Raw genomic sequence first — 14,558 nt, 5'->3', positions numbered from 1 at the left:
TATGAGAGTACCCGTTTTCCTAAAAATTCTTTTTTTTTTTTTTTTTTTTTTTGCTCTTTAGGGCCACACATGGGGCATATGGAGATTTCCAGGCTACGGGTCTAATTGGAGCTACAGCTGCTGGCTGACGCCACAGCCACAGCAATGCCAGATCCAAGCCACATCTGCGACCTACACCACAGCTCATGGCAACGCCAGATCCTTAACCCACTAAGCAAGGCCAGGGATCGAACCTCATGGTTCCTAGTTGGATTTGTTTCCTCTGTGCCATGACGGGAACTCCTTCCTCACATTCTTAATGATCTTTGACATTAGCAGTTTTCTGAGTCTGCCAGTCAGATACTATGATTGATTTTAGTAAGTTAATTATCACAAATAATTAAATAATAAAGTTAGGTGCACTGCTATGTAACAGTAAACACTGGAGACAAGTCCCCTGAAATTTGATTGATTTTAAAGGAATAGGTCCACTTAAAACAATCCTTGAATGTTCTATAATAGTTACAGAGTTGTTTTGTTTTAGAAATTTAATGCTCTTAAATGCTTTTCTATATGCTTCTGTAATATGTTGGGTTGTGTTGTTTTTTTCTTAAACTGTATTGCAGTTAAAATAGACCCTGGTCCTTACAGTAATTATTTATATTTTTAGGAATAAAGGTTGGAGAGACTACACCTGACAAACTTTTCACTCTTATAGAAGTGGAATGTTTAGGGGCCTGTGTAAATGCACCAATGGTTCAAATAAATGACAACTACTATGTGAGTATTTCAATTAATAGAAAAGTTGTATGATGTCATATTTAAAATATTTAAAATATTTGGTTTCTTGTCCTGTGGATGTTGGTTTCTGAATTAGTCACTTAGAAGAAACTGTTGGCATAAATATATCTAGGAGTTGGTTTTTTTATTTTCTGGTTTCCAAATTTTATTAAAAATCAACAAGTAGAGGAGTTCCCGCTGTGGCTCAGCAGGTTAATGATCTGGCATTTCTGGGGAAGTTCCAAATGCCATGTAAAAATTAAAAAAAAATTATTTTTATCATTTAGTTCCAAATATTTTTAATTTTTATTTTTTTGTCTTTTTGCTATTTCTTTGGGCGGCTCCTGCGGCATATGGAGGTTCCCAGGCTAGGGGTTGAATCGGAGCTGTAGCCACCGGCCTATGCCAGAGCCACAGCAGTGCGGGATCCGAGCCATGTCTACAACCTACACCACAGCTCACGGCAACGCCGGATCGTTAACCCACTGAGCAAGGCCAGGGACCGAACCCGCAACCTCATGGTTCCTAGTTGGATTCGTTAACCACTGTGCCACGACGGGAACTCCCCAAATATTTTTAATTTTTAAAATTTTATTTTTGCACAGAAAACTCTACCCAATATTCTGTGATAATCTATGTGGGAGAAGAATCTGAAAGAGAATGGATATGTATATGCATAACTGAATCACTTTATTGTATAGCGGAAATTTTCACAAACTTGTAAATCAAATATACCTCAATAAAGCTTTAAAAAAATGACCTTTTTTTTTTTAATTTTTGGCTGTGGCGTATAGAAATTCCCAGGCCAGGGATTGAACCTGTGCTACAGCAGCTATCTGAGCCGCTGCAGTGACAACACCAGATCTATTGATAGCCTACTATGCCATAAGGGAACACCTAGTTTTGGGGGTTTATTTTTTGGTCTTTTTAGGGCTGCACCACGGCATATGGAGGTTCCCAGACTAGGGGTCTAATGGGAGCTGTAGACGCTGGCCTACACCACAGCAATGCCAGATCCAAGCTGTGTCTGCGACCTACAGCTCATGGCAGCGCCAGATCCTTAACCCATTGAGCAAGGCCAAGGATGGAACCTGTAACCTTATGGTTCCTAGTCGGATTCGTTTCCATTGTGCCACGACAGGAATTCCTGAACACCTAGTTCTAATAAATGTTTTTAAATTTGCATTTTTATTTCTTCTTAGATCTGTGTTTTTTAGAAGTGTTCTTCGTATGTATGGAATTTTCTAGTCTATCTTTTTTTAATTGCTTATTACCCTAATTATATTACGGGTTTCATTCGTAATATCTTGCTAGCTCATAATTCTTAGAAATTTGTTTATGGAGGAATTCCTTTATGGCACAGCGGAAAAGAATCCAACTAGTATCCATGAGGATGAGGGTTCGATTCCTGGCCTCGCTTGGTAGGTCGGGGATCCAGCGTTGCTCTGAGTTGTGGTGGAGGTCGAAGACATGGCTGGGATCCTGCATTGCTGTGGCTGTGGTATAGGCTGGCAGCTGTAGCTCCAATTTGACCCCCAGCCTGGGAACCTCCATATGCTGCAGGTACGGCCCTAAAAAGTAAAAATAAAATTAAAAAAAAATTTATTTATGGAAATTCTTTTAGGCTTGCATTGAAGGTAGATTGTTTTTCAAAAAGGGATTCTCTTTGCTTCTCTCTTGCTCCTGGAAATACTACTGGCCCAGAAGAAATCCCCTCTCTTTGTATCCTCTTCCCCCAAAGTGTGAGGTTCTAGATTAGCAGGGTTTTTTTGAAGGACAATTTAATTTTTAGTTGACCTTTATATTGAGGGTATAGCTTTTGGGAGTCTTAACTTCCTGTGGTTTGGGCAATCTCCTGTAGCCTGGGGCTTTGTCCCTTGACCCTATAGGCAGTGAAACCCAGAAGCCAAGTTTGTTTGGTCTTCCATTTGTCTCCCTAAGTTTTCATTGAGTTTTTTTGTTAGCGTTTTGATATTGATAAAATTTTACAGTTTTTGCTTTTTATTTCATATAACATTTTTAGTTATTACAACAGAATGTTGTCAGGATACCTAGCCTGCCATAATGCCTGAAATAGAACTCTTAATTTTTTTTAATGAAGATGAAATTTGATTTCTAGGCTGTTTTCATTACTTACTTTCTTCATTTTAATGGTCAGTGACTCAAATAGCTTATCTTGTTTCTTTTTCATACTTAAAAAAAAAATCCTTGAAAAATATGGGAACAGTTTTCTCTTTCCCACATTTCTACTCTTTGCTCATAATCATGAGGATTTTTTTTTTTGGCCATGCTTGCAGCAAGTGGAAGTTCCCAGGCCAAGGATCCAACCAAGCTACAACAGTGACAATGCCAAATCCTTAACTGTTAGGCCACCAGGGAACTCCCATGAAGATCTTAATTTAAGTAGGAATTAGACAGTTAAGGTTTTGTATAAAGCATTGTAAATCTAAATATAGTAGCCTCTTTCCTTACTCTGTGCACTGATGCAGAAAGGTGTCTTAAGAAGTTTCCAGTTAGTATAATGCAGTTCTATTTATGGAAATTGATAAGATAATGGGTGAACATTTGTATGCTAGTCTATCTCTAAAATACCTGAAAAGAACGTAAGCCAAAGTATTAACAGTGACTTCCTCTGAAGGGCAAGATTATAGGAGAGTTTCCTTTCTAGAACTCCTCTAATGTTTGAAGATTATAATGAGTTTGTATTGTTTTTGCAACAATAACAAAAAGGTAATAAATAAATAAATTAGTGAAGTAGCCTATGGATTTATGCAAGTGTTTCTTTCAGTTAGTGGTATGGTCTTTGGTAAGGCGTTTAACTTTTACGGATCTCAGTTGACGAGTACGTAAAATGAAATAGTCATGTAAACGTTGATGGGATCCTGATTAGGGAAAAAAAATCAAATAATTTAGAGGATGCTTGGGGAGATTTGAATGTAGATTTGACATTTGTTTTATTAAGGAATTATTGTTATTAGTTAATTGGGTGTGTTAATGGTATTATTTAAGAACATTTAAAAATATTCTTAGGAAATATCTGCTGCAGTTTTAGGGATTAAGTGCTAAGATGTCTACAACTTGCTTTTAAATGGTACAGTTAGGAGTTCCACTGTAGCACAGTGGGTTAATGATCCAGCTTGTCTCTGCAGAGGGCTGGCACATAGGATCTGGCATTGTCACGGCTGTGGCATAGGTTGCAGCTCTGGCTTGGATTCTGTCCCTGACCTGGGAACTTCCAAAGGCTGTGGGTGCAGCTGAAAAGGAAAAAAAATGGCACAGCCAAAACAAAAAACCAAAACCTCTAAGTGCCTATGTGTACATAATCATATATTGCAAGGAATGTCATTATTCATTTATCATTTTCATACTGAAGAGTTGGCTTGGGCATAAAATCATTAGACAAGTTTAAAGGTTTCTTCTAGATTTGAGGTACTGAGCAACCGTTGAACCCTAAGCAGTTTGAAAACAGCTTTTTATTTTTATGAATGTTTAATCATTCAACACATATTAAAGACCTTTTATGTGGCTAGGCACTGAAGATACAGTATTGAATCATGATTTCTCTAGCATAAAACCAGGGGCCTAACAACATTTTAAGTACTTAATAGCTTTGGAGGGGAGAGGGGATATGATGTAATTTAGGCATTTTTCTCTTAGTTTAGTTTTGCCCCATTCTGTTTGTACTGTCTTTTGATTAAACCTAGGGTGCAGCTAGGTGCAGGAGTGTGTCTGTGTGTTTTAATTGTACTTGTTAATTTAAATAACAGAACCCTTTCATGAGGTAAGAATTTTATAGGTGCACAGTATCCAAAATACAGAGCTGCTCTGGTTGAGATGGGAATTGGAGTATCAGGATCATTAAAATAAATGTGTCAAAAATAAGGTTTTTACTTTTCCATTTGAAAATGAAGTTTAAAACAGGGTGAATTTCACCTGGGAAAGAAAGACGTTATCATTGGGGTACTGGATCTTTAGCTTAGGGATAGATATTAGGCATCTCTTTTTTTTTTTTTTTTGTCTTTTTGCCTTTTCTAGGGTAGCTCCCACGGCATATGGAGGTTCCCAGGCTAGGGGTCTAATCAGAGCTGTTGCTGCCGGCCTATGCCAGAGCCACAGCAACGCTGCATCTGCAACCTACACCACAGCTCACAGCAACGCCGGGTCCTTAACCCACTAAGCAAGGCCAGGATTTGAACCCTCAACTCATGGTTCCTAGTCGGATTTGTTAACCACTGTGCCGCAACGGGAACTGTCTAGGCATCTACTTTTAAGTTACTATGAGTGCTAGTGCTCATTATTACTATTGGTATCTCACTGTTTCTTCAAGGAGAGCAGTTGTTGAGCATGTGCATGGCACTATTCTTTTATACGTTTTTTTCTTTTAATCCTCAAAACCCTCTGAAGTAGGTTTTCTTTTTTTCTTTTTTTAGTGGGTTTTTTTTTTTATTTCCCCAATACATTATTTTTTTTTTCCTGCTGTACAGCATGGTGAACCAGTTACACATACATGTATACATTCTTTTTTCTCACATTATCATTCTCCATCATAAGTGACTAGACATAGTTCCCAGTACTACACAGCAGGATCTCATTGCTAATCCATTCCAAAGGCAATAGTCTGCATCTGTTAACCTCAAGCTCCAGTCCCTCCCACTCCTTCCTGGTAACCACAAGTCTGTTCTCCAAGTCCATGAGTTTCTTTTCTGTGGAAAGGTTCATTTGTGCCATATATTAGATTCCAGATATAAGTGATATCATATGGCATTCGTCTTTCTCTTTCTGACTTACTTCACTCAGTAAGAGAGTCTCTAGTTCCATCCATATTGCTGCAAATGGCATGATTTTGTTCTTACTTATGGCTGAGTAGTATTCCATTGTGTATATATACCACACCACATCTTAATCCAGTCATCTGTCAAGATGGACATTTAGGTTGTTCCTATATCTTGGCTATTGTGCATAGTGCTGCAATGAACATATGGGTACACGTGTCGTTTTCAAGGAAAGTTTTGCCTGGATATATGCCCAGGAGTGGGATTGCTGGGTCATTTGGTAGTTCTATATGTAGTTTTTTGAGGTACCTCCATCCTGTTCTCCATAGTGGTTGTACCAGCTTACATTCCCACCAGCAGTGCAGGAGGGTTCCCTTTTCTCCACACCCCGTCCAGCATTTGCTATTTGTGGACTTATTAATGATGGCCATTCTGACTGTTATGAGGTGGTTCCTCACAGTAGTTTTGATTTGCATTTCTCTAATAGTCAGGGATGTTGAGCATTTTTTCATGTGCTTCTTGGCCATCTGTATATCTTCTTTGGAGAACTGTCTATTCCGGTCTTTTGCCCATTTTTCAATTGGGTTGTTGGCTTTTTTGCTGTTGAGTTGTATAAATTGTTTGTATATTTTAGAGATTAAACCCTTGTCGGTTGCGTCATTTGAAACTATTTTCTCCCATTCTGTCAAATATCTTTTTTTTTAATTTCCTTTGCTGTGCAAAAGCTTGTCAGTTTGATTGGGTCCCATTGGTTTATTTTTGCTTTTATTTCAGTTGCTTTGGGAGACTGACCTGAGAAAACATTTGTAAGGTTGATGTCAGAATGTTTTGCCTATGTTCTCTTCTAGGAGTTTGATGGTGTTTTGTCTTATGAGTAAGTCTTTAAGCCATTTGGAGTTTATTTTTGTGCATGGTGTGAGGGTGTGTTCCAGTTTCATTGATTTACATGCAGCTGTCCAGGTTTCCCAGCCACATTTGCTAAAAAGACTGTCTTTTTCCCATTTTATGTTCTTGCCTCCTTTGTTGAAGGTTAATTGACCATTGGTGTCTGGGTTTATTTCTGGGTTCTCTATTCTGTTCCATTGGTCTGTATGTCTGTTTTGGTACCAGTACCACACTGTCTTGATGACTGTGGCTTTGTGATATTGCCTGAAGTCTGGGAGAGTTATGCCTCCTCCTTGGTTTTTGTTGAAGTAGGTTTTCAAATGAAGAAGTAAACTTGGGGAAGCTGAGTAACTTGTTTAAGATTGCTAGCTAGTTAGTAAGCATTGGAACTTGAACTCGAATGCAGAACTGTTTCCTTTCAAAGCATTGCTCTGTATCACCTCTTCAGCTAAAGCTCCTATTTCATAATGCATTTAGCAGTATATATTATATATAGGAATTACTCAGATGCCACTACCTTGGTAACTAACTTGAGGACTGAGACAAATAACAAACTGGTGTTAGGGGTTTATACTGACTTCAATAATATGTCATTTTAATAAGACTATTAAATTTTTTTTCTTAGGAGGATCTGACACCTAAGGATATTGAAGAAATTATTGATGAACTCAAGGCTGGCAAAATCCCCAAACCTGGGCCAAGGTATCCTTTTATTTCTTTTTAATCAATTTTAATGGCTTAAATCTAAATTAGTCTTTCATACAAACTTTTTTTTTTTTTTTTTGCTTTTTAAGGCCACATCTATGGCATATGGAAGTTCCCAGACTAGGGGTCGAATCAGAGCCACAGCAACGTGGCATTCCAGCCACGTCTACAACCTACACCGCAGCTCACGGCAACACCGATCCTTAATCCACTGAGCTAGGCCAGGTATTGAACCCAAATCCTCATGGATCCTGATTGGTCTCATTAACTGCTGAGCCACAAAGAGTACTCCCAAACTTAACTTTAAAAATTGCATACCCTAAATTCATAGGAGTTTTTCAGGAGCCTTGAATAGTACCTAATCAACTTGTCATTTTAAGCAGAGATTTTTTTTCCCCCCTCTTAAAACGCTATCAGATAATCATGGTATCTACTTGGATATTTATAGAGAAGGGAAATTTACTACAAATAGAAATCCATTCCACTGTTTAATAAAAGTTCATTCTGCCAGAATTTGACCCAAAGTCTGTCTTCCCTCTTATTTCTACCTAAAAGACCAAAGGTTCTATCCTTTGAACAAATACAAGATTTTTTTTAATTGATGTAGCTGATTTATAGTGGTGTGTAAATTTCTGCTGTACAGCAGTGAATCAGTTACACATATATATATTCTTTTTCATACTCTTTTCCATTACAGTTTATCATAGGATATTAAATGTAGTTCCCTGTGCTCTACAGCAGGACCTTGTTGTTTATCCATCCTATATATAATAGTTTGCATCTGCTAACCCTAAACTCCCAATCCACCATCTTCTACCCACCCCACCTTGGCAACAACAAATCTGTTCTCTGTCTGTGAGTCACACCCAAGATAATTTTATCTTTTCCAAATGACAACTCTTTTGTACATGAAATACCTATCTCATCTTCCACATATCTTTTTCTCAGGTTTAATATCCACGGTTGTTTCATTGATTTTCCTCTTGTGACATAGTTTTGGTCTCTCTCCTTTGTAGGTCTTCTAGTTGGCTAATGGCTCTCAGTGTGACACTTAAACTAATCCCAGTACTTGGAAATATGTACTGAGCAGTGCAGAGCATTGTTTTCTTTGTTCCAGACATTCTCGTAACAATACAGCTTAGTTATAGCAATTCTGCCTTTAGATACATTACACCATTAAATTGTACTTAGTCATTCAGAACGGCTAGATCATTTTCAACATAAGCAGTGTTTATCCAGCTTGCACCTATCCTGTAGTTGTATTATACTAATTATTCTTCTTTCAGTTGTGAACTTGATGTCTTCCTATTTTTTGTTATAAACAGTTCTCTGGGGTTGAATTATTAGTTCAGGAGGTTATGCATGGTTCTGTAGTCTGCAAGAAGTACTGAGAAGTACTCAGCCATTGTTCTGGCAGACCCTACCTAATAAGAAATAATAACACCACCTAATAAGAAAAAGAGGTCAGTTCAGGATAACTTTAGTTTATAGTAAAGGCAAGCTGGCCCCTAAGAAACATACACTTCTTCCAACACTTGAATTTGCTTAAGAGGTTTGGCATTCTCATCATAGTTTCTTACTTTCATGGGTTATACTTAAAACATTTTTAGGAGTAAAAATTGCCATTATGGGAGTTCCTCTTGTGGCTCACTGGTAACAAACCCGGCTAATATCCATGAGGATGCAAGTCCCTTTGCTTCACACAATAGGTTGAGGATCTGGCGTTGCTGTGAGCTGTGGTGTAGGTTGTAGACTAGGCTCAGATCTGCTGTGGCTGTGGTGTAGGCCAGCTACTGCAGCTCCGATTCAGCCTCTAGCCTGGGAACTTCCATATGCTGCCAGTGTGGGTGAAAAGCAAACAAAACAAAACAAAACCAAGAAACAATGAAGAAAAATAAACAGGTTAGGGGCTAGAGAATGATCAGAGTACATTTAGTCAGGAGATACTTCTCTCAGGTGGTGATTTAATGACCTGAGTAATAAGCCCAAAGGAACCAAAGATCTTAAGGAACAGCGTTCCAGAGGGAGGAGAAAGAGGATGTACTAAGATCCTGGAGGAAAAATAAGTAACAGTATCATTTGAAGTGAGGTGACGAAGGAAAGTGGTAGAAGATGTCCGAGAGGTAGATGGGGACCCAGGTAATTTGGGAATGATATGAGTGATCCTATTAAAATCATCATCCTAGTTGCTGTGTAAAGTATACTTTAAATTAGTGGTTGTTGTGGGGCAGAGGAATTATGAGTGATTTTTAGTTTTTTGGTCTGAGCATCTCAGTGTTTCCTTTAACTAAAATGGAGATTTGGGGTAGAGCAGGTTTGAGGAAGAAAAGTCACTTTGTTTTGGACATGCTAACTTTGAGTTGCTTACTTGGACATCCATGGTGGAATGCTGAAAGGGAGATCTGAGTTTGGAATTTAGGGAATAGATTAGGGAATTATTGGTTTCTCAACCTATTTTTATTTCCTACTTATTACCTCTCATTTAAGAAGCTGAAATAAATCTATTTAGCTTTAAGTAATTGCAGAGCATCCATCAGTGGTATATGTAAAGATTGTACTTGGACATGGTAATTGTAGAATGTCTTCCCAGCATATGAAAACAATTTTCCTTCTCCTTCCCCAAGTTAATTTCTTGGATATTGAGAGAGACTGTGATAATAGTAATAAAAAAAAGTACAGTTACAGTTATTCTTTAAGTTAATCAAAGCTAATTCTTTTTTATTAGTATTTGTGTAATAAAGCTCTCTGCTTAAATATTTGAAAGAGCAGCTAGTTGTGAGTTTTTGATTAATGAGAGAAATTAAACTGGTTCAGTAGTAACTGATTTCTCAGTGCCACCATCAGGTGTACTCTGGCCAGAATTAATAAAGATTGCTATCTCTGTGGTTCATAATAAAAGAAATGCTTTTTTATTATTTTTGGTAAATGATGGCTAGAAGGAAAATATTAAACTGATGGTCTTTATGTTGATGTTAATAAATATTTGCATGCTAGAGATTGTTCTTATTTTCAATTAAAGTACTGAAAATAACTTGTAAAATTGCTTTAAAGTTACTAATAGAGGTTTTTTAGTATGGATTAGCAAAAAATAATTTTCTTTTATTTTTATGTTTTTGCTTTTTAGGGCCTCACCCATGGCACATGGAAGTTCCCAGGCTAAGGGGTCTAATTGGAGCTGCAGCTGCCGGCCTGCACCACAGCCACAGGAATGCAGGATCTGAGCCATGTCTGCGACCTACACCACAGCTCATGGCAACACCAAATCCTTAGCCCACTGAGCAGGGCCAAAGATCCAACCCCCAGGAACTCCAAGAAGTACTTTTTTTAAACCCATAAAAGAATGTACAAAGACCAAGTTTTCTAGAATGTAAATGAGTTAAAATGATGAATGTGTAAATGTTGTTGGAATGGCTGATAAATCAGATTCACCTTTTGAATTGTAATGAAGAGAACAAGGTATTTAATATATGGCATTTTAAGCATACCAGGGAAATCACTTTTTGTTTCTTACTAAGTGAAAATCCTGGTGTAAACCGTGGTTGTCAGGTGAATGGATAGGGCTAGATCACTGCCTTGCTGGTGTTCTGAGGCATGTTTACAGATAAAATAGGGAGGAAGTTACATGATTAGTAGTGAGTTTTTAGGCTCTACTGGAGGATTTTATAGCCTTTGTAATATTGTGCATTTTGTGAATGGTGAGGGCAGGAGAAAGTTTGCAGGTAGGCATAACAGAGGGCTGGAACCCTCGTTTTTCCTAAAGTATGTTAATGGGACTAATTTCATGGAACAAACTGTAGGAAACTGGACCAGATTATTCTTTTTTTTTTTGTCTTTTTAGGGCCACACCTGTGGCATATGGAGGTTTCCAGGCTAGGGGCTGAATTGGTGCTGTAGCCACTGGCCTACACCACAGCTCATGGCAACACCAGATCCTTAACCCACTGAGCAAGGCCAGGGATCTAACCTGTGTCCTCATGGACATGGATACTAGTCAGATACGTTTCCACTAAGCCACGATGGGAACTTCCAGATTATTTTTTATTTATTTTATTATTATTATTATTATTATTTTTGCTATTTCTTGGGCCGCTCCTGCGGCATGTGGAGGTTCCCAGGCTAGGGGTTGAATCGGAGCTGTAGCCACCAGCCTACACCAGAGCCACAGCAACGGGGGATCTGAGCCGCATCTGCAACCTACACCACAGCGCATGGCAACGCCAGATCGTTAACCCACTGAGCAAGGGCAGGGACCGAACCCGCAACCTCATGGTTCCTAGTCGGATTCATTAACCACTGCGCCACTACGGGAACTCCCAGATTATTTTTTAATTTACTTTTTTATATGAAATTCCATAAACCTGTGAAGAGATAATGTAGTATATATATGATTAATTCTGTTTATTGTTCTGGGAATTTGAGCTTTTTAATCCTTGTGTTGTTAAAGAGGGTAGCTGAGCTTAAACTACAAGAAGGAACCTAGTAAAGAAGAAGAAAGTTTCAAAATTGACTAGTCCAGGAGTTCCTGTTGTGGCTCAGTGATTAAAGAACCTGACTAGCAACCATGAGTATGCAGGTTCAATTCCTGGCCTCACTCAGTGGGTTAAGGATACAGTGTTGACATGAGCAGTGGTGTAGGTCACAGATGAGGCTTGGATCCCAAGTTGCTGTGGGGTAGGCCAGTGACAACAGTTCCGATTAGATCCCTAGCCTGGGAACCTACATATGCTATATAGGTGGGTGCAGCCCTAAAATGACAAAAGACAAAAAAAATTATTGATTAGTCTATTATTTCATTGACAAAGAGCACTAGATGTAGCTGTATTGCCAGTGGACATTAAAAAAACAGGAATTCCCACTGTGGCACAGTGGGTTAATAATCCAACTGCAGGAAGTTCCTGTTGTGGGTCACCAGGTTATGAACCTGACTTGCATCCAGGAGGATGTGGGTTCACTCCTTGGCCTCACTCAGTGGGTTGAGGATCCAGCAATGACGTGAACTGTGGTGTGGGTCAAAGATGAGGCTCGGATCTGCTGTTGCTGTGGCTGTGTTGTAGGCCGGCAGCTCAGCTTAAATTCCACCCCTAGCCTGGGGACTTACACATGCCAAAGGCATGGCCCTAAAAAATGCAAAAAAAAAAAAAAATCCATCTGCGGTGGCTGGGGTCACTGCAGAGGTGTGGGTTCCATCCACTGCTCAGTTCAGTGAGTTAAAGGACCTGGAGTTCTTGGAGCTGCCACATAGGTCACAGCTGTGGCTCAACTTCAGCCTCTGGCCTGGGAACTTTCCTATGTCATGGGTGTGGTCATTAAAAAAAAAATTGCAGATACAGCAGAAATTGGCAAAACATTGTAAATCAACTATACTTAAATTAAAAATTACACAGGGAAATACTCTTTATTAAAGTTAAGTATCATTTTGCTACTTGCCCTACAACTTTAATTTTAGGCTCTGACAGTAAACAGTGACTGCTTTTTGATCTGATTTCCATAATGAACTTATAATGTAAATATATTAACTAATTGCTGACTTCATAGGTATTCTTTAATAACACTTCTTAATTACTTGCATCATGTAATAGCTTGAAGATCTTATAAATGATCATTTATTTTCCTGTCCCCTCAACAAATGATTTTCTAGGGCTGTAAAAATAGACTTATAAGATTGATGACAGAATGTGAAGGGCAAAGCCAGAGGGAATAGAAAGATTTAATTGAACAAGTTCTTCAACTAAATTCTGTGGCAGAAACAAGGTAAATGAACAAAGCCAGGGAATAGGGTGAAATAGGAGTGGGTGTTGAGCTGAGCTTCAGCAGCAGAGGTCATACAGGACAGAGGTTGAGTTTGAATAATCTTGTGAAATAATCCTGAGAAAGTCTTGTATGGGGGTGAAAAGATGGGTTCATCAACTTATACACTGCCTCTCTTCATAGAACTACATGAGGACCTGTTCCTGTTACCTTTTTTTTTTTTTTTGTGGCTGTTGGAGCCACCCTGATCTGGAACCTGTTTTTGAAAAATTAATACTAACAATTTAGCCTTTAAAAACACAAAACAGGAGTTTCCATCATTGTGCGGCTAGTCATTGGGGAGGTGTGGGTTCGATGCATGGCCTGGTGCAGTGGATTAAGGATCTGATGTAGGTCAGAGCTGTGGCTTGGATTCAGTCCCTGGCCCAAGAACATCCATATGCCACAGGTATAGCTATAAAAGTAAAAACACCCAAAAAACCCCATAAAGACAGATTTTTGTCCTCACTACTTCTGAAAGACATCCTCTCAAATCTTCGTATCTCTTAAGTAATCCAGTTTTTGTTTGTTTGCTTTTGGTTGGCTGCACCCATGGCACGTGTAAGTTCCCAGGCCAGGGATCGAACCCATGCCACAGTAGTGACAATGCTGGGTCCTTAAGCTGCTGAGCCACCAGGGAACTCAAGGAACCCAGTTTTTGTGTTTCCAAATATAGTGTGTATTCCCTGTGACAGTGGATTTCAATCAAAATAAAATTCAAATATAAAAGAATAAATGTAATGCTGTAGTTTATGAAAACTTTTTTTTTTTTTAAATGTCTTCTTGGAGTTGGGGTATTTTGCAGTAGTTCTTAGCTCTGATCTTTTGGGCAGATACTGAATCCCCTAAACTTGGTTTCTATATCTGTAAAATATTTTGGTCAGTATCATGGCATTGTTCTAACGATAAATGAGCTAGTGATGTACGTACACTGCTCAGTGAACTAGTTTTAGTGTTATTTTTATACTGTTCACATTTCATATTTTTAAATATGAGTTTTTATATTTAATTTTAGGAAGAGAAAATCTAGCAGCATTTTTAATGTTTGGATTAAATAATCCATGCTAAAGAATCTATAGATGTATGTGTAACTGGGTCACCATGCTGTACAGTAGGAAATTGACAGAACACTGTAAACCAGCTACAATAAAAAAAAAAATCATTATATAAACAGCAAATAAATTAAAAAAAATAAATAATCCATGCTAATTCTTAGGGGAGAAACAGTTACTTAACCAGGTTGTTGTGAGGTAACAATTACAATATGTTTTTAAGTAAAGATTTATGAATGGTAATCATTAACTGTTAATTTAATGTTACTTTTCCTTTCAGGAGTGGACGCTTCTCTTGTGAGCCAGCTGGAGGTCTTACCTCTTTGACTGAACCACCTAAAGGGCCTGGGTTTGGTGTGCAAGCAGGCCTTTAATTTATATTCAGCTGTAAATATGTCACTGGAGAAATAAAGTATGAACCTCCTGTCTACATAAATTTTTTATATTATTCATTTCCATCTGTGTACACCTTAGGGGTAATCTGGCATCATGTCAGAACTTCAGAGCACCATTTTAAAGTCTTCTGCTATCTTTAGCTAATAATAACTATGAAGACATTCCATAGTCTAGTAAAATTATTTCAGCATCACCCATTTTC

General features: G+C 38.3%; 1 protein-coding gene across 1 annotated transcript in view; it reads left to right on the top strand.

The window, feature by feature from the left end:
- Positions 1–14,396, top strand: part of NDUFV2 (NADH:ubiquinone oxidoreductase core subunit V2) — a 32,652-nt gene extending 18,256 nt beyond the window's left edge. The window contains exons 6-8 of the mRNA XM_047793718.1: positions 650–759; positions 7,042–7,118; positions 14,241–14,396. Of these exons, the coding sequence (XP_047649674.1) occupies positions 650–759; positions 7,042–7,118; positions 14,241–14,334 (281 nt within the window). The 3' untranslated portion in view covers positions 14,335–14,396. The remainder of the gene's footprint in view (positions 1–649; positions 760–7,041; positions 7,119–14,240) is intronic.
- Positions 14,397–14,558: the final 162 nt, after the last annotated feature.

Source organism: Phacochoerus africanus, chromosome 8 (genome assembly GCF_016906955.1).
Source record: "Phacochoerus africanus isolate WHEZ1 chromosome 8, ROS_Pafr_v1, whole genome shotgun sequence".
NCBI classification, from domain to species: Eukaryota; Metazoa; Chordata; class Mammalia; order Artiodactyla; family Suidae; genus Phacochoerus; species Phacochoerus africanus.
Note: the sequence above shows the minus strand (reverse complement) of the source record. Positions and strands in the feature narration are given on the sequence as shown.